Genomic DNA, 19693 nt, shown 5'->3' with positions numbered 1-19693 from the left:
AAATAAGAATAATTACAACAGTTTGAACCAAGTTATTAAAAAAATATTAATTTCAAAAGAAAGAAACCATAAATAAGATTGACAGCAAGTTGTTGCTTTTACCATTTAACTGTGTATTTATGTATCTGACACAAAATCAAATTGGTTTAATCGTTGAAATCTTCAGTTTTAGTTCCGACACTAAAACGAATCTAAATATTTAGCTTGAAGTTTCCAGTTCAACCACTGAGTTCAATTCCTCTCCGACCGTCAGAAACCTTTTCCAGGTTCTTCTTCTTTTCTTCACGTTCGGTTTCACGACTTGTTGCTTTGAGCAGCGGTGAAACGGTGTAAAATAAACCAAGATGCTGGATTTGTTTTTCTTGGCCGAGTTTTAGTGTAAATTGTTTGAATTAAAATCCTTTGTGTTGTAAACGTTATTTTCAATGAATTTAGTCGAGTATCATGTTGTTCACTTTATTTCATTCTCCGACTTCTTTGTGCGATCGCAGTTGTGCCGTCGCAGTCGTGACAATGAACTGAAGTCGATTCTTCTTTAAATCTGTTGGTTCTGTTGGAAACGACTGAAGCTGCAGAGACGTCCTGGTCCCCGTTAGCGCTCGAAATCAAACGTCCACGTCCGCTCAGGTTCCCTCGTTTGTTCTCAGTTTCTTTGATCCAATTGTTTCTGATTTGAGATTTTTAATCAACATTAGTTTCCTTTATTACCGTCTCCCTGTGGTCCGACAAAATCAAACACTTCTTTTTAATCAAACATTTTTACATATTTCAAATGAAGATATTGATAACAAGACATTGATATTTTTTTCAGTCCTTAAAGTCGCGTATCACATCATCATATAACATCATATGGTGGACGGTCTGAAATGAATAAACAAAACGTCAAATATTGAATAATCTAACTATTAAACTAGGATGTACAATAATTACAACGGGTCAGTGTGAAGGATTCAGGAGCATCATTCTGTTTCTACGGTAACCCAGTATCAACAAACACGGGCGCTGTGTTACTCGCAGGCCACCGGAGGTTTTTTCTTCACGCTTGGAGGTGAAGGGCGAGCGGTATTCGGTTAGTTGCAATCTGCAACACCACCACTAGATGTCACTAAATCCTGCACACAGCATGTAATTAAAATGGTGACTATGGTTTCCGTTAGTTTTCAGAGTCATAATTGTCCTGATGATAAGATATACACGATTTGAATATGTCATTCAAGTACACGGTTATATTATGAGACAGTAATCTGTAATTAAACGAGTTCTGCGACGGGAATATTTGCAAAATAAGAACAGATCTGATAATTGTGATCTAGAGATCTTGTAATAATTTGTCCTAATTGCGATACGTTAGTTAATAGTTAATGTAAGTGTGAGATACAGATCTTATAATCATCAGATATTAACGGTTTTATTTTCTAAAGTCAACTTTTTATCAGTTATATTTTTGAACATCAGCTTTTTCAACGTTAACGTGAAACTGCCGAAGGGTTTTAAAAACGGGACCTCACGTCACTGTCAGTCATGACGTCTGACTCCTCCCTGTTCCTTATCTCTGCTTGCCAATTGGCTGCTTCCCCTGAATGCTGTGTTTTGATTGGTTGCTCGGCCTCTTTAGTTGATGCACTTTAATACTGTTTCTCTGGAAGGTTCTTAAAGTCTTGTCTCTTTCTGCCGTCACACGGAACCTTTTCTACTTGTCTCTTCCTTTTCTGTCCTACTCCTCCCATCCTTCTCTTTTCCTTCTTTTCATCTTCGCTGCTTTGGTTTCACACGTTTATTTTTTTCTTGTGTTGTATCTTTGTAACTCGTAATAACCCCCCCACACTATATTTTTCATCTGACGACAGAAGCAGCATCAGTTTTAATATTTTTCGCTGCTTATACTTTACAATTTAATCGAAGCTATGTAAGAAAATGTCGAAGGAAAGACAGAAGGTTCAGATCCTTCCAGGGAGACGGCGAAAGGTTGAGAGGCGATCAGCTGCATCTGTTGCCATGGTAACCCCTGGGCTAGCTTGACAACAGGGTGTGGCGTGTGCGTTTCTACGATATACATTGTTTTCAAAATGTCTGTTTGTGCGATTGTCCTGTGCACGCAAACTAAAACTACACACACCTACGTACACGCGTGTAAATACGCCATGTTGTTTCTGTGTTTCAGTTGATGCACGTGTTCTGATTCAGTACAGAATTTAAATAAAGTTTTATTGCAAGTTTTTGTTTTTATTCCAGTCTGGTGTTTTGTTTCATCATTGAAAATAAAAACAGGAAATTCTCAAGTTATTCTTAGAAATTACTACAAACTACTACATTTTAAATCAGCACCTCGTACTTTTCAACTGAACAAATGAAAAACATCATTTAAAGACGTAAATAATAGAAAACTAAAGAAAAACAGAAGCAGGAAGCAAATAGAACTGATCAACTAAGAGTTTGAGTTCAAACCAAAGGAGAAAATGTCCTTTTGTTATAATTCTAGTAACAATATAATAATCCCATGATTTTAATGAAGGAATCCAGGAGGATAAATCAGTGAACTTTGTCCTGAACAACAAACACATGGATCTAACGAGTCGAACGCGAACCACAGAAATCCAGGTCGTTTCTCATCGATTCATAACAAACTGTTTCACTGTCGGTTGATCGACATTCAACTTTAACTCTTTAACTCTTCGTCATCGATTCTGCTGAAAGTCTTTCAGTTAAACCTGAGTTGAAAAATAATTTGCGTGAGTGTTTACTTGTATGTGGAATTGACTTTGACTCGTGAAAGAACAGAAACTAAACAGCTGATAAAACTATTCAAACATTAGATTCAGTTTGAGACTTTAGCAGCGACTGATTCCAGCTGAAGATGGAATAAAGAAGTTCATGTTGCTCTTCAGACAAAACGTGGAAGTCGTCTCTGAATCGTTTCTTATTTCTGATCTGAAAGAAAACCTGACATGTTAGAAAGTCTTCACCATCATACACCAAAATCTGAAAAGATTCACGTTCGAGTTTTTGTCATTTTAGTGGATTTTTAAATCCTTACCTTCAGACCTCATTGTGTCAAAGAGTTTGAGCTGCAGAGACAAAGATTTTCTGATAAAAGATTTGTTAAAAACTTTGAGGCTATAAATTCTGTGACTTGGAAGAATCAAAATGAGGCAGCTGTAACAGGAAGTGATGTTTTACCTCCTGGTTTCTCTTCTGGCTTCAGCAAACTTGTGTCTCAACAGGAAAGCGGCCACGGCCTTCGCCACCTTCACACGACCACACAGTCAACTCAGGTTAATACAGGAAACTGAAACACTCTGAAATTCAATCTGCACCAAATTACACACACTCATAAATATCACTCCTCCAATAACGTCTGATTGTTTTCATCAAGATCCGAGAAATCAGATCTGTACATAAAACAACGGGTAGAGAGTCATTCGTACGACCCTCAGAACGTAGCTCCTCCTCACTAACGTGGACCCTGAAGTTGTATATTTGACCAGAAACACAGTTAAAGGACACGTCTGGTAATAAAATCCACAAAGTCTGATGAAATAATTCTCTAAAACATCTGTTCTGCAAACATCAGTGGGTGGATTTAATCAGCGATGAATCCAGATGTGCTCTGTGTGGTTGAACATGTGGATGCTGATGTTTTTAATCGTTTTGAAGCTTCACAAACAGACTCAGGATTTGTGAATAACAGAATCATTTCAGTGCCTAACCCTAACCCAGGTATTAATTTATGAAAAGTGTTTTAGTGATGAGACAAACACGTTTTTAACCCGTAAGAAAAATCTAAATTATTTTATTAAACGATGACAGATGCTGAATTTTTAATATTTAACAAACAAATCGATTCTTACTTTGTCTGGTTTGTCTTCTTGCACTGCGTGGCCACAGGGGGGCAGCACCTGCATCATGAATTTACCTGGAGACAAAGAGTGAGACAGGTGAGCATCTGTCTTACTCTCTGGGCTGTCACTTCCAGAGTGTTGACTGACAGGAGCAGCTGCCTCTGGAGAGGAAGCCCCGCCTCAGGGTGTGTGTAAGTGTGTGTGTCTCTGTGTTTGTGTGTGTCCTTCACCTTTTCCCTCAGTATGAGTGTGAACAGAATTTCTGCTTAAATCAGCATCACAGTTTTTTTCTACTCTTTCTTTCTCCAACACTACATTTCCCATCAGCCCGTCTGGCTGCCTGGTCTTTGTAGAGACGTCCTCAGAATGTCTCACATCATGTAAAAGGTACATGATGTCTAAGAATGTGACCCTGCCAAGCTACTGACAGTCCCTAGAACTGAGGTCCAGAACCTTTTATTCTAAAGAACTGAGGTCCAGTGCCTTTTATTCTAAAGAACTGAGGTCCAGAACCTTTTATTCTAAAGAACTGAGGTCCAGAACCTTTTATTCTAAAGAACTGAGGTCCAGAACCTTTTATTCTAAAGAACTGAGGTCCAGAACCTTTTATTCTAAAGAACTGAGGTCCAGAACCTTTTATTCTAAAGAACTGAGGTCCAGAACCTTTGGGGTATTACTGCAGCATCTGAAGAACTGATAAGATCACGTAAATTAGCGCAAAAATCTAAAGTCTGTAAACTTTTTACTGAAACTAAAAACTGCCGGTGTAGTATCCACATCTCACCCTGCATCTGGCCGATAGTCAGATCTCTGTCCAGTCGGTCGATTCCTGGTGAGAGAAGCAGTTTGATACCTTTACTCACAAGTCTTTATTATACTAGCTACAGTACAGAGGTCTGAAAAGGCCTACCCGCCAATAACAGGAGTTTGGGCAGGTTGCAGGTCAGGAAGAGGTTCGAGGTTCCTCTAAACCAGCCGTCCCAATACTTCTCTGACTTCGACAGATCTATACGCCACCTGTACTCACTCTGGCATGTGCACAAGCAAATAAACAGAAGAGTCTATTAATGATCTTCTTAATAATCCAGGAAAAAACGTCTGTTTGTTCTTGTGCATACGTCTCAGATACAGGAAATTAGAATGAAGGAATGGGCTGGTGTCTGTGCTGCCACTTGGAATGTTGATCTTTTCTTAACTTCCACCAAACAACGCGTGTTTAAAGTGAAGCAACAGAACCGTAAAGTCGGGTGAGGTAATACTCAGTGCTTCTGTGCAGTTCGTACCTGGTCTCCGCCGAGGCTCACCTCTGACGCGGTGTGTTCTTTGTCATTTACGTAGCTTTGATCGTAGAACTCTTCGTTGCGCTGGACGACCACGTCGGTCACCGGGCTGGCCTGCTCCGCGGTGTCGGCCGCCTCCACCTCACATCTACCAGACAGAGAACGTGAGGGGGGGTCATCAGAGGAAAGGGTGACGGGTTTAAAGTCTCTCAGTCAAAGAGGGTTCAGTCTTTGAATTCAAGCAGCAGATGGAAAACCTAACGTCGCTTCAACAGAGGAACTGTTCAACTGGGTTTTCCGTCCTTCTCACATGGATCCGACAGAACATCCGTGATCCGATTGGATGAATCCAGTCGTCCACCCAGGGCATTTAAAGGTGTAACTACAATGATTGTTGTTCAGACTGCTTCCAAAACACAGGTGACCTACAACTCCGTGCTTCACCTGAACGCATCACAACACAATGGATCACCAGAGCTGTGAGACACAGTGAGACAGGAAACAAGTAGAATGCTCATTTCAATCAGAATTATTATCTGTATCTACTTTTACCTTTTGATCTGACCAGCCATCGAGACTCGGGCAGATTCCAGGTTCCTGATTTGTCCGCTCTTCACGCTGAAAGTAGAGTTAGCAGCACTTTGGCCGTCACACAGATTTTCAAAAGACATACAGCCGTTTTCATTCCATTGTTGTAAAACTTGATTTCCAATGGGGTCTGACATCATGTCTTTAGAACTAGTTCTGAGTTCTTTCTCTGGCATCTTCTGGAGTCTTGAACTGACCAGCGGGCCTTGAACTCTCACCTCCACTCGATAGCATGGTCCATGGACTTGAAGGACTTGGGTCTTTCTTTCAGGAAGTTCTGTATGCTGTGGAGTGCTTCCATCGCACTGCCTGCAGGAGGAGCCCAAGAGTCACTGAGAACACTTATTAACATGTAAATATCCAAATAACAGAAATAAAATGTCTATTTACCTTCCACGACGTCGATGGCCACCAGACCCACAGTGCATGGTATCAGCATGTTGCTGGCTGTGTGCACCGCAATCGCCCCCCCAACACCGTGACCAATCAGGACGATAGGGGGAGGAGTCTCGCTGTAGCAGGCTCGTATCACGTTGGCTACATCGCTAAGGGGGCGGAGCACGAAGTGATAATAACAAGACTAGGAATGGTCGTAACAGCTGAGATTGATGGAAGATGAATATTTACCTGGACATAGTTTGTGTTGTGAAGTCGTCTGATTGGTGCACCACGGAGGCACCTGAACAAAGAACAAGTTCTCACAGTTATGAAACTTTGTCAACAACGAAGGAAACAGCTGAAAGATTAGAAACAGGACTCGACCTTGAACCACTGAAACCAGACTGACAAATTGATTTGATGTTCAAATTAAAGATGTGAGATAATTCTCAAACCCTGGAGTGGTTCCATATTCAGTAAGATTTATTAACTGGTTAATGAAATGAAACCTTAAGAAGTCTTGAGTCAAACGTTATAACAGAACTTTTTTTTATTTCCTCACCGTGACCCCTGAGGTCCATGGCCAGTACCCTGCAGGTCACTCTGCTGGCGATGGCCGTCTGCAACACACAACAACACCAGGACACGCTGCTGATTTTCAGGGCGGAGCCTCCATCCGTTAGTGCATCAGTCAGATACTCACGGTGAACACGGCCCAGGACAGAGCCGAGTGTCCTCCTCCGTGCAGCAGAACCAGCAGAGGTCCGTCGCTTCCCGCTTTATAAATCCTGAAGACGTCCCTGCTGTCGGCCGGCCCCACACTCACGTCCTCCATCTGGTCAAAATACTCCCGCCACGACACCGGCGAGTAGTCCAGCTTACCGCCAACCTCGCTGGTCGACATGAAGACACAGACACATACACACCGTATACTACCCACTCAAACTCTATAGTCTTAGCAAGAATATATCGTTGTACATGATACATTTTCCAAATAGTTTTTGTTGGTAAAGCTTCTTGAAACAGAATCAGCGAATAGCGAATTGGCAAAGCCGCGATAAAAAAAAAAAAAAAAGAAATACAATAGAAGATAAGACACAAATATCATTAATCATTCATAACTACAACATTACGCAGCTGCCTAAATGCTTCGATGGCTGCACGAACAGTTAGCGTCCGCTGGGCTAGCTATCAAAAATTGGGAAAAGGGAAGTTATTTGCAAATGATGTTTTATAATTTAAGCATCTTCTTATGAAGAATTAGCTAATTTGTTCAACAGTATTTTTAAAATGGTTCTAAAGTTTGGCAGCTGTTGCGAACTGCATTACCGATGTTTGGAATTTGTTAAATTTCCTTCTAGGAACCAAACAGTTCAAGTTAAATCCAGTTTAAATGCTGATAAATGTTCCTGACAACGTATCCAACAAAAGATTCACAGTAAATGTGAGTTTTACTTCAACATTCAGCATTAAACTCTTATTTCAAGCTGTTTGAGTAAATTTCCGTCAGTGGAAAGAAATCCAGCCATTTAATTTGATTAATCAGGTTCAGAATGAAACGCTTCTGGTTAATCTGCCTGGATGATTGTGTGATCGATTCTGAGAGTTGACTTACTGCTCGGGATCAAAGTTCTCCTCCCACATGCTGCGACTGGATGGCAGCTGCTGATCTTCAGTCCCGTGTGTGTTTGTGTGTTTCAAGGAGTTTTGTGTGTCTATATGTGTGTTTCTGTTAAATGTGATGAAGATGACTAATACTCTTCCTCTCCACTGAGTCCCAGGTCCATCGAGCAGAGAACAGAGGAGGTGTCTGACTGCTGGTGTGAGAACAAACACACAACAAGACAACACCAAGTCATCTGTTGCTGTCAGGTAGCGTCACTGCTGCAGCATCCGATTGGCTACAACTGCTGAAGTGGGAGGAGCAGACGAATAGATTGATGGATGGATCTATTAGAGCTCCGGCTCCGGGCATGTTGGAGAACTGGGCAGAACGTTCTGGTTGTTAATGGTGCGTTAAGTTCTCCACCGACGTACAAACAAGCAACTGATTAAACACTCGCACCAACTCTCAGGAACATTTGTGTTTTGTATCCTGCTGACAAACTGACAAACAGAAATGAAAACATTTTTTTAAATCCTCGACCCACCCGTTAAATCACGTCTGCACCAAAACTTCATGAGAACATCTGTCCACCAAGTTTAGTGTAAATCTGTTTAGTAGCTTTTGTGAAATCCTGCAGACAAACAAACAAACTATAAAATATAATGCTAAAGATAAGATGAGCCTTTTATGATCCTTTTTTACAATCGACACAGGAAGAATAAAAATAGAAATACTGCATACAATAAAAGTAGAAATATTAATAGAGTAAGAAGAAAAAGAGGGAGAATAAGAAGAAAATAGCAAAGAGAAGAGAAGAGGAGGAGGAGAGAAAGCGTTGTGATGATGATGATGGTGATGAAGAGGATCTCAGTCCCTCCTCCATCTCCCTTCTTCTTTTATTTATTCATCAATTCCTTGGCTGCTGAAGCAGTTGAAGCTTTTTCTTGCCGTCAGATGTTGAGATGAAATTTCAGCCGACGCTGCCGACTGAGGTCTGTGAGTAGAAACGTAGAGAACGAGGTTATGAACGAGTGTAACGACGTAGAGACGTAGAGATAATCTCTGATAATCTGACTTAGCATATATTAAATTACTGCACGTTTTCTCTCATTTAGTTTTTAAGGCTGTAGAATTAATTAAAGAGATATAATTATATAGATTATTTAGAGATGTAATGTTTTATATTTTGAAATCACTGATATATTCCTTTTGTGTCGTATAGTGTCGTCACTTTATTTGACCTTTTAAGTGAGTTGATTTGTGCATTAAGTCAAATTATGTTTATATATGTTGTTATGATATAAAGTTTGTTTTAATGTCACAATATGTAGCGAACATGGAATCTTCCACCATTTGATTCAAAGGAGGAAACATCACGGTGACATGAATGAAGTAGACACAAGGTGTCGCAGAGGAGCAAACTTGGTTTAAATGTAATAAAGTACAATGTATATATTCAGAGCTGTTTTCTGTCATGAAATATTTTAAATTCTCCTCTAATCTGTTGTATTGCAAACCCGTCATCGCACATCACACACACATTCAGACGTTCTAGTCTTCAACCAAACCTCTAATATTAGTAACTCTATTGTCGTGGTTATGGACGAACGTCACGTGCTTTGTGCCCCTGTTGAGACGCCCCTGCGTCAAGGTGTTAACTATTTGTTTCTCCGTCTGATCAGGTTGAACTTTGAGAATTCTACAAACTAAATTCCAGACATCCATCACCACCGGAATGCAAACGTCAACAAAGGTTCCTAAATTTCAGAAGGATTTTGTCCAATCGGAATGCCCGATTCCAGAGGAGGCGGGCTTTGAAGATGTCCTTGACAACACAGATCCCAACGCCAACTGGGGGACCGAGCCTAATTTCAATCTCAACCTAAATCGGACTTCACCCAGCAACCCCCGGCCGGCCTCAGAGACCTCAGGGCAGCATGGAGAGAACCAAAAGGCCAACGGGAATAAAGATGGTGGTAAACCTGGAGCGAAGGGGGCAGTTACTACGGAAACTACCTTGACAACCACAATTGCAGCTTTGTGTCATTCACCAACAGCCGAGGCGTCACCAAATAACAGAGGCGATCAAAGGCTGAAATTATCAAACCCAAAACATACCCCAACATTCATCCCCAAGGCACCGAGTCCAAAACCCGACCGGGTGGATCCCCTGGTTGCTTCTAGCCCCAGAATGACCGAACGAGTCCAAACACAGATGCTAGGGACAGAATCTACAAGCATCTCAAGCTCGATACCACAAATAGCACTGACAACGGAAATGGCAACAAAGACTACAAGCAAAATAACTGTGAGCCTAAAAATGCGAAGGAATCGTGGAGAAGATGGTGGAAAAGGAATTAGCACAGAGACACTGTCACCAAACATGCTACACCCTCCCATAAGCCCCAAAGTCCACAATGAGAAAGGGGATCCTTGTGTTATCAGTCCAGGACCGGCCAGTCGAACCCCAACAATAACAACCAAAACCCGAATACCAGATCCAGAAAGCACGACGACCAAAACCAAGTCAGGTCAACAAGCTGGCAACGACTCTAGAACTTCCAGTTCACAAAATGAAAGGGTCGAATCAACAACGCGAAGCACCAAGACCCTTCAAATAAGTTCTGTTAGTCCCAAACCATCCAAGCAGAGAGAAGCTACTGGGACCAGAAACAGCAACACATCACGGTCCAAGGAGAATCTTGACATTGAAGACTCAAGTGCCGGGTCTGGGTCCAAAACTAGTCTGGATTCTAAAGCTAGCGCCAGTGCTAAATCCACAATGGGATCCAGAGATAGTTTGGATTCTAAAAGTGGTTCTGCTTCAAAAATCAGTTTGGGATCAAAGGACAGTTTATACTCTAAAACTGGGTCAATTTCTAAAACCAGTCCGAACTCCAAGTCCAGGATGGGTTCCAGAGATAGCCTTGATTCCAAAACTGCTTCTGAAATCAAAACAAGTTCTGGATCTAAAATGGTTGTGGGTTCCAAATCAATCAAAATGTCAAAGGATGCCCCGTCTCCTAAAGCTCAGACTCCTTCAGACTCTAAAGTCAGTTTCAAACCTGGTTCTGAGTTGAATCTAATCTCTAGTGTTGATACTGTTTCCAGTTCTAAACCTGCTCTGATGACCTCTGGCTCAAAGATGGAGCTTTTCAGATCTATATCCCCATCTTCCTCTAGATCTGTTCTGTCTGGGTCCAAAGACGACAACCTCAAAACTACACCCAGTCCAGATCCTAAAGCTGGATCAGAGTCTTCCCAGGCGTGGGCAGATGTTTCTTCTTCATCCTTGATGCTTTCTCCGAGACCTGGTTCAGAAAGCAGGAGGCCTGGCTCTGGTCCCGGCTCTGGTCCTGGTACAAGTCTTGGGCCTAATCTAGTGGGATCAAGCAGGGAGGTCCAGAAGAGTCCTGGTTCTGTTCCAAGTAATTATCTTCATATTTTGATAAAGGGTAGCATGCTCCAATTACATCGATTCATTAAAGGGCCCATATTGTCTAAAATACATTTTCTGGGCTTTTAGTATCCGTAATTACTTGAAGGGGCCAGTAGGGGGCCTCAAAGTATGAAAACAGTCAGCTCCTCCAGCAGTCTTCTCTCAGCCCACCAGCCGGTACCAGTCCAGCCTCCGAACCCACCACCCCCCCTCCCCTCCACACCAGGCAGACATGGTGACTCTCAGCCGTGTTTACCGGAGAGTTCTTCAATGCTCCAGAATAAGAGCGTTGATAGGCCTGGTCGCGTGTCACTCAAAGTGCAGTCAGCCAATCAGAGGAGGGGCTCCAGAGGCAGGTCTGCAGCTCCAGAGAGGACGGAGAGAGGACATGGAAATACACACTGCAGCAGTTTGTCCACTTTAAACCACTGATACATCATCTTAGGGAACCAATACCAGAAAGGTGTAAAACATGGGCCCTTTAACTACCTGTTTTTTTTATTGGTGGATGTTTTTTTCACAAACTATTAGAAATTGAGATACGTAGATGAATCTCCATAAAAAACATTGTTAAGTCACTATTCTAAAGTCCAGAATGAACTTTAAGAGTCCTCCGATCCTAAAATTATTAGAATAATTAACTAAATACAGACACATCCCGGTCGTAGGAAACTGTGCAGCCTCCACTTTTCAAACTAATCATCGGATTTGATTATAACTCTCTTTAAAAGGTGGAACTTTGAAATAACCTTTGTGTCTAAAAGACAAATAAAAGATTTTGTTAGATTAACTTCTGAGACATAAATGCAAATATTAATGTAAAACACTCCAAACCAATTACATATTATTTGATATATTAATATTACCATAGAGGCTAAGATGCTTACCATTTCTGAAATATCAAGAACCCAAGAAATATAAAAACATGTACTGGTCATTCGTGTGTTATCTTTTGTTTGTGTTTGTTTCCAGGTCCTGATGTGATTTCAGGTGCGCTGACTCCTGTGGCCTCCTCCTGCCCCAAAACTAGAACCACTGTTGCCTTGACAACGAGAGGGGGATCCGCATCAGAGGCTGCTGTTCAAGTCAATCCCATCAGCACCAGCGCCAGTCTCACCATTGACTCACCAGATGAAACGAGTGCTGCCGTTGAGGAGGAACCTTTGAAACTGCTGGAGACCAAAGTGACAGCTGCAGGAGGACTGGTGGCCTCCCTGGGGGGTGTTCGAAGGGCAGGTGTAACTGGCAATGCAGCGCTGTCGCCAGCAGATACCAGAAGCATATTAGGCACCCCATCAAGTAAACCCCGTCACCAGGGAGATGCAAATGCCATCACCGCTGGCAGCAACATCCCATCGTCAAGGGCAACAGTAGTAGAGGGTAAGAGAGAGTGCAAGACGAAGCAGGAGAGGGGGAGCCAGAAAGATCATCTGGAAAGTTCTTCTTCACCCATCCATCCTTTTTCTCCTCCTCCTCCTCCTCATTCAACAAGCTCCAAGAGGGTCAGGGAGACAGCGACTATGACTGACCCCAGTGAGAAGCTCCAACTGCAGGCAGGGGAGCAGAGGGATGTGGGCGTACAGGCGGAGGTGGAGGTAGTCAAACACTCAGCTTCCACAAGCCCAGACCTCCACAGGGAGGCTGCCACCTCCTCCCTGATTGGCTCCCCCAGCTGTCAATCAGGCAGTTTGGCCTCACAAATGGTCCCATCATTATGCTGCATCCCTGCCGGTCAACCGCCCTTCCAGCATGTCTGCAAGATCCACATCGAGCTGCGCAGCCAATCAGTGCTTCCTTCTGTTGTGACTGACAAGGCTAGTTCCCTCCCTGCCAGTCCGCGTACGTACAGCTTCCAGCAGAGCCCCGGACTCATGTCAGTGCTCGGACTCAGACAAAACCAAGACCGAGATGTTAGTGCTGAGAGATCATTGGAGGAAGAGGAGGAGAAGGTGGACGACAAAGGAGCAAGAGAGCAAGAAGAAGAGGAGGATGAGGACAGGGATGAAGAGGAAAGAGAAGAGATGGTGAAGCCACAGAAGGTGGTGTGGGATGAGCAGGGGATGACGTGGGAGGTGTACGGGGCCTCAGTGGACCTGGAGTCCCTGGGCACAGCGATCCAGTTGCACCTGGAGTCCAAGATTCGGGAGCAGGAGAAACACATCAGTACTCTGAGGAAGTCCATCTGCTCTGACAGCAGCCTCAGAGGAGATAAGATGAAGAAAAGGAGGAAGAAGGGAGGAGGGATTCTGGGATGTTGTAGGAAGAAACCTGCTGTGGCAGACTGAGTCCAGAAAGTTCAAACTCACACTCATTTAAAAACACACGTTGATAAAGGAGACGTCGACACGGTATCCACACAACACACGTTTACTGCTGTACCATGTTTCCTCTGTTAGGAATCAGTTTGTTCTGCATGTTCCACTTTACTGACACATACATGACACATGTCAAACACATGTTATGATTTATGCTAATATATTTTACTCTTTTGTTTGTTTGGAGCTGAAGCTAAAGCATTTACTTGAACTGTGGATAAAGTCGCGCTACCTGTGTCCTAATTCAGGGGCCTCGTCCTTCGTAGGCCGTGTGGACCTCAAGGGCCGAACCCCTGTCGAAGCATTAGCTACTTTGAGCCACTGCACTTAGCTAGCTGCCATCGCTAACTTACCAAGTTATTATTCAAACAACGAGTGTCGTCGTACACTTAAATGTTCCGAAGATTCTGTTTCCTCTTTGATGTTTTCCGCCATATTCTCTCTTTGAAAAGCGAAGTATAGGTCATAAACCCTTCCTCCTCCATGTTAATAGATGGGACATGGACCAAACTAAACAAAGTAGATGTTAAATACATTTTGTGGTCTTCAAATGCAGCCTTTAAAGGAGTCGATCCCTGAATTGCGACACTTCTCAGGTCTGAACTATTTTTATCTGACTCCGAGTCTGATTGGTCCTCGGTCTCGGGGGTGGAAGATGTTGACGTGCAGCAGAGAGGACAGAAGCTCTCTGCTCTTTCTTGCTGCTAAATATTTCATCCACTTCCCTTTTTTACAAAATGCAGCACAAAGCACTCAAGCAGTCGCTCACCCAGAAATCCACCAGTGCAAATATCTCAGAGGGCACCTAACCCCTTCCTTCCCTTCACTTTCATATCCTTTCCTTTAACTTTCCTTTTTTCATTCCTGAGCTTTACTAATGTGATACGTTGAGTTTTACATTTGGCTTCATGACATTTAATTTGATCTGACATACATGTACTTTTCTGTGTATCCCGTCATCACGAGGCTCCAGTTGGAACACGCGTGTCCTACTTACTCCATTAAACATATGAACTTTCAGTTTATCTCCCATCCTCCATTTTCTCCTCTCACTCTTTACCTTCCTCATCTCACGTTCTCTCTCTGTGACCTCTTCTTCATCACCTCTGTCCTCTTTTACTCCTCCTCTGGTGGAGTTGTGTGTTGATGCAGATTTCCTCTCTGAATTATTCAGTTACATTAAAGTCACACTCATGTTAACAACAGTCTCTCAGCCATGTTTTATTCACACGCACACACACACACACACACACACGCACACACACACACACACACACACACACGCACACACACACACACACGCACACACACACACACACACACACACACACACACACACACAGTGTTGTAGTGATCGGAACAGGTACATTACACAGGATGTGAAGTGTTACAGCTGCTCCGTAGAGGGCGCTGTAGGACCACTATGAATAAAAGTAAAAAGAGAGGGAGAATATAAAGAGTGAGATAAAGAGACTCTGACCACAGCCCAGCGACCGGCCGACACAGACGGACCTGTCTGCCTGCAGAGGACGGGCTGTCCACTGTGTCCACACAGGTAGAGACATAACATTATTGTTGTTGCTGTTGAAATATTCAGACATCTGATTGGGCCTCGCTGGAGATATGATCTCTACTGTAAAACATTCTAGTTAAAACATGTTATTCCTTAAAATGTCTCAAATTAAAAAGCTGAACACAACAACATGGATTTAAATTGAATGTCTAATTTTAGATAAAGTGAGGCTCAGTAGTTTCCACTGGGGTTTCTCTTCAAGTTGTAACAGACACACTTCAACAACACAGCAGGAGGTGGAGGGCTATTTGTGGACCACACACACACACACACACACACACACACACACACACACACACACACACACACACACACGATAAAGAGAGGGTATAATCCTCCTTAATGTCAAACACTGTGAAATATTTAACCTCAAATTGCTGCCAACAGTCGACCTTCTCTCGGCTCCAGTTCAGCTCCTCACTTCTGCGAAGTTCAAAAATGGACTTAAACACCTATTGACACGCCCCCTAACCAAGCCAGGGACAGCCCAGGCATGTGGACCCGAGGTTAACCCCACCCCACAACACAATGAAGATAATCGTCAGGTTAAATGCATTTTGTTCTTTGATTTCCTTCAGGTGTTGAAGACATGTCGTCCTCTGTGCTGCTGAATCTGTTGCATTGCGCTCGCTCCACCAGTCGAACCTTCCTCAGATCCTCCACAGAAACCTCCTCAGCCTCTGGACAGGTCAATACGTGTCTTCCTTTGTTCCCGTGACGAGAACAGAATGACCATCACTTTTATGACTACATTAAAAAAATGTATCCTGCAGGTGGGCGGGGCCTTGTTGGGGGTTTTGGGTGTGCGGCGGGCCAGCGGGTCGGTCCGTTTGGACGGTGACGACGGAGGCCGACCGAGGACATGGGACTCATTTGGTATCTGGGACAACAGGATAGAGGAACCAGTACTGCTGCCGTCCAGTATCAGATATGGAAAACCAATTCCACAGGTAACTGAGGAGGGATGGATGATGGATGATGGATGAAACCAATAGATCTAACAAACAGCGTCCCCTACAGGTGAGTCTATCCCGGGTCGGCAGTGCGTCAGTGTTGGGTCTCAGGAAACAGAACGAGGACCGTCTCCGTGTGGCCCGTATCCATGACAATCTGCTGTACTTCGCCGTGTTCGACGGCCATGGCGGACCTCACGCCGCAGACTACTGCTACACCTTCATGGAGAAATTCATCAGGTTTGAACTCCTCATCATTATTATCCTAAAAAACAGATAAAATACAGATGCAGTAATTTGATATTTGTGATCAGAGACGCTCTGGAGGACGAGGGCGACCTGGAGAAGGTTCTGAAAAAAGCCTTTTTAGATGCTGACCACGCTCTGCACACACACTTGAGCTACTTCAACAACGGTGAGTCACACAACTACTCACTGATAAATAACTAATAATTCACATGACAAAACACCCTGAGAACTAACGTCTGAAATCATCCTTCTCCTCAGCCTCCTTCCTGACAGCCGGCACCACGGCGACGGTTGCTTTGCTCCGTGATGGCGTGGAGATGGTGGTCGGTAGCGTCGGCGACAGCCGAGCGATGTTGTGCAGGAAGGGACGAGCCATCAAACTCACCAAGGACCACACACCTGACCGCAAGGACGAGAGACAGCGGTACACAAACTCTCTCTTCACATGTTCCAACTTTTATGTTAAACCAACTCAAATACATATAAAAATATATAATAATAATATAATCAATACAAATAGGTTACATAAAGTCTGTTAAAAATTAAACAACAAATATTGGATGATGAAAAGTTTCTTTTTTAATATAAAACCGTAACGACGAAGCATCGTTGACACAAAATCCAACAAGGAGGAGAAATGAAAAGTGAGAGTTTGATTCTTCAGTAAAAAACTCTTCGTTCACGTTCGACTAACGATAAACTTTCTGTTCTCGGTTGTGTTTTTACGATGAATCTGTAAAGTGGTTTATTTGAATCTCAGAGTCTGAAGGTAAACAAGCTGCAGGCTTCAGGTTTCTCACCAGCAGCTGCTCAGCTCGTCCTGTATAAATAGACTCAGCTGGCAGTGCCTTGCTCAAGGACAGCTGTGCATACAGTACAGTGTGTTAAATCATCCGTCGTTATGTAGCAGCAGAACCAGACTAAGTTTAACTGTCGTCACACAAACACACGACACTTGTGACCTACTAACTCTCCACTGTCTTAAAGGTAGAGTCACAGTTCTACAAATCGTGAGCTCAGACCGTTAGGGGTTAGCTCGAACCCGAACCCCTAACCCAGGACACGTAGAGAACACGAGACCGAATATCAACCGTCACCGGGACGTCAGCCGCTGGTTTGTGAGCTGCTGTTCTGAAGCCTCAGCTTCACATCGTGTTCAGCGCCATCTTGGTTTTTTGAAACCAGAAGTAGCCATATTTGGAGGAGCGGGAGGTGGAGCCTGACTGAGACCTGGAGGACACGCCCACCTACCATCTGCACCAATTGGGCGATACTATCTGTCAATCACACTGTGGTACCCCCCCCCCCCAACACATCCGGTGCTTTATGGTCTGTTTGACTCTAAATGATCATAATTCACTAAATGAACATCAGCTGTTTGAAGAAGACTTGAAACTAGAGACTGAGACAGAAACTCCTGAATGTTTACTGACGTTATAAAGTGAGAAGTCACTTTCTATAGACTTCTATAGAAACTACCAGGGGAGTCGCCCCCTGCTGGTCACTACACAGAAGACAGACACTTCTGCGTTGGCTTCACTTTCAGTCGGTAACTAGTCGTGTGTTCTGTGTTCAGTATCCAGAGGTTTGGCGGCTTCGTGACGTGGAACAGCGTCGGCCAGGCCAACGTTAACGGGCGGCTCGCCATGACTCGCAGCATCGGTGACTTCCACCTGAAGAACAGCGGCGTCATCGCTGAGCCGGATACGAGACGACAGACAGTGAGTCTGAGATCAGATATATAAATACGTAGATTATAACCTAAATGTTTTACCAAAGGATAATATATATATATATATATATATTAACATATATAAAGACCATCAGTGAGTGTCTATAAAGAGGATCGGTAATCTTTGGTCCATGTCCTTTTACCAAAGTTCATGACCTACACAGTAGCCAGCCACCAGGGGGCGATCAAAGTGTTTTGACTTCACTTTTGGGAGATGTCATGTCGTCCATCTTTATTTAAAATCTCAAAGATGAATTTTCAAAATTCGTTGTCGCTGTGTCAAATACGATCTGTTTTTATGGTTTGTGGAAACCTGAGATCCGGTTGGTCTCTGCAGGTCCAACACGCCAACGACTCCTTCCTCGCTCTGACCACTGATGGCATCAACTTCCTGCTAAGTGACCAGGAGGTCTGCGATGTGATCAACCAGTGTCAGGACCCGACGGAGGCAGCGAACGTCATCGCTCAGCAGGTAAACTCACGCTCGTGAACTCTGTCACTCTGTCTGCAGCAGCTCGTTATAACTCGATATCTGGATTCAGGCGCTGCAGTACGGCTCGGAGGACAACGGCACCGTCATCATCGTCCCGTTGGGAGCGTGGGGGAAACATCAGAGCTCCACCGTCGTCTACAGCATGAGCAGGAACTTGGCCTCAAGCGGGAGATGGGCGTAGATGACAAGACTTGAAGGACACAAACATTTTGCATCTTTTTCAAACTCTAAATTATCTTTAAACTCCCCTGAACTCTGACGAGCCTCCTGAAATATTGAAATCACAGATTTTTTGTCACGGCAGAGATTATATTTATATATTTATTTTTACATAAAAAAAAAAAAATGTTGTCACTAACAAGCCATGTCAGTTATGCTAACACCAGGAAGAGAACAAAGTACACAAAATTATATACACAAAAGTATAATTTTACTTGTGTAAAATTATTTAAATATTAAAAGAAAAACGTGATTAAAAACGTCTTTTGAGTGATTTTACTTTTGGCACTGTTAGCCATGTTAGCACTTTTAGATCTCGGCTAGCTAACTACAGTATGTACGAGAAAAACTAAGTAACATGATCAATGTGTGTTTGTTTATATTTAAAAACATGTATGATGCACCACTCAGATTCTGACCGTCCAATCAGAACGATTGACCTTCGCCAGTGGCATTTTTAATGGTTTTACAAAACAATGAGCTGCAATCCGTTAGCTGTGTTTAGCCTAGCCTTACGTTATCCGAGACAATCAGCCAATCAGAAGAGACTTTCTGAGCATCTTTTCTGATTGGCTGACTGAAGCATCAAAGAGGGGGCGTAAAACTACGTCAAGATGGATTTTGGTTCTTAAAGCAACACGATAGAAGAAATGCCCCCAGCTACATTGTGGCTCCCCCTACAGGTGGGGGGTGTAATACAATGGTGCTTAGAGCTGGTTTGAGTGTGATTGTGAACAACCGGAAGGAAAATGAGTAAAAGCCGATATGAGTCACATTCTCTTCTTCGTTGCCTTCGACCTCTTTGTTGTCTTCGCTAGTTCTGCTATGACGTCCACACCGAGAACACCAAGCTAACGTTTTCTTAAAGCTAGCTGCTAACAGCTCTGGCTCTGGTTGTTGGTGTGTGTGACGTTTACCGTAAAGCGTATTCCAAATATTCCAGCACCGTTGTGCATTTCCAGGCCTCCAGGGGGCGTTGTGGCAATGACAATTCTACTTGTTATAGGTTTGTGAAGTGTTAAAATGATT

The 19693-nt window shown here is 43.4% G+C and overlaps 3 protein-coding genes across 3 annotated transcripts; 2 read left to right on the top strand and 1 right to left on the bottom strand.

Moving 5' to 3' along the window:
* Nucleotides 1-2724: 2724 nt before the first annotated feature.
* Nucleotides 2725-8060, bottom strand: LOC117752140 (protein phosphatase methylesterase 1-like). The gene is made up of 14 exons (XM_034569330.1): nucleotides 7701-8060; nucleotides 6789-6978; nucleotides 6648-6705; nucleotides 6335-6386; nucleotides 6098-6252; nucleotides 5926-6016; nucleotides 5672-5737; nucleotides 5123-5267; nucleotides 4750-4867; nucleotides 4624-4668; nucleotides 3849-3913; nucleotides 3178-3245; nucleotides 3035-3065; nucleotides 2725-2928 (listed from the first exon to the last, which is right to left on the bottom strand). The coding sequence occupies exons 1-13, from the start codon at nucleotides 7727-7729 to the stop codon at nucleotides 3044-3046; spliced, it is 1104 nt and encodes a 367-aa protein (XP_034425221.1). The 5' UTR covers nucleotides 7730-8060; the 3' UTR covers nucleotides 2725-2928; nucleotides 3035-3043.
* A 4588-nt stretch (nucleotides 8061-12648) lies between these two features.
* si:ch211-149b19.2 (G protein-regulated inducer of neurite outgrowth 3) lies at nucleotides 12649-13955 on the top strand. The gene is made up of 2 exons (XM_034569335.1): nucleotides 12649-13620; nucleotides 13669-13955. Exon 1 carries the CDS (start codon nucleotides 12651-12653, stop codon nucleotides 13413-13415), a length of 765 nt encoding a protein of 254 aa, XP_034425226.1. The 5' UTR covers nucleotides 12649-12650; the 3' UTR covers nucleotides 13416-13620; nucleotides 13669-13955.
* Nucleotides 13956-14869: 914 nt separating this feature from the next.
* Nucleotides 14870-18843, top strand: si:ch211-149b19.3 (protein phosphatase 1K, mitochondrial). The gene is made up of 9 exons (XM_034569329.1): nucleotides 14870-15000; nucleotides 15597-15706; nucleotides 15792-15968; nucleotides 16039-16211; nucleotides 16286-16386; nucleotides 16479-16644; nucleotides 17797-17941; nucleotides 18290-18424; nucleotides 18495-18843. The coding sequence occupies exons 2-9, from the start codon at nucleotides 15608-15610 to the stop codon at nucleotides 18624-18626; spliced, it is 1128 nt and encodes a 375-aa protein (XP_034425220.1). The 5' UTR covers nucleotides 14870-15000; nucleotides 15597-15607; the 3' UTR covers nucleotides 18627-18843.
* Nucleotides 18844-19693: the final 850 nt, after the last annotated feature.

This window comes from Hippoglossus hippoglossus, chromosome 18 (assembly GCF_009819705.1).
Source record: "Hippoglossus hippoglossus isolate fHipHip1 chromosome 18, fHipHip1.pri, whole genome shotgun sequence".
NCBI classification, from domain to species: Eukaryota; Metazoa; Chordata; class Actinopteri; order Pleuronectiformes; family Pleuronectidae; genus Hippoglossus; species Hippoglossus hippoglossus.
Note: the sequence above shows the minus strand (reverse complement) of the source record. Positions and strands in the feature narration are given on the sequence as shown.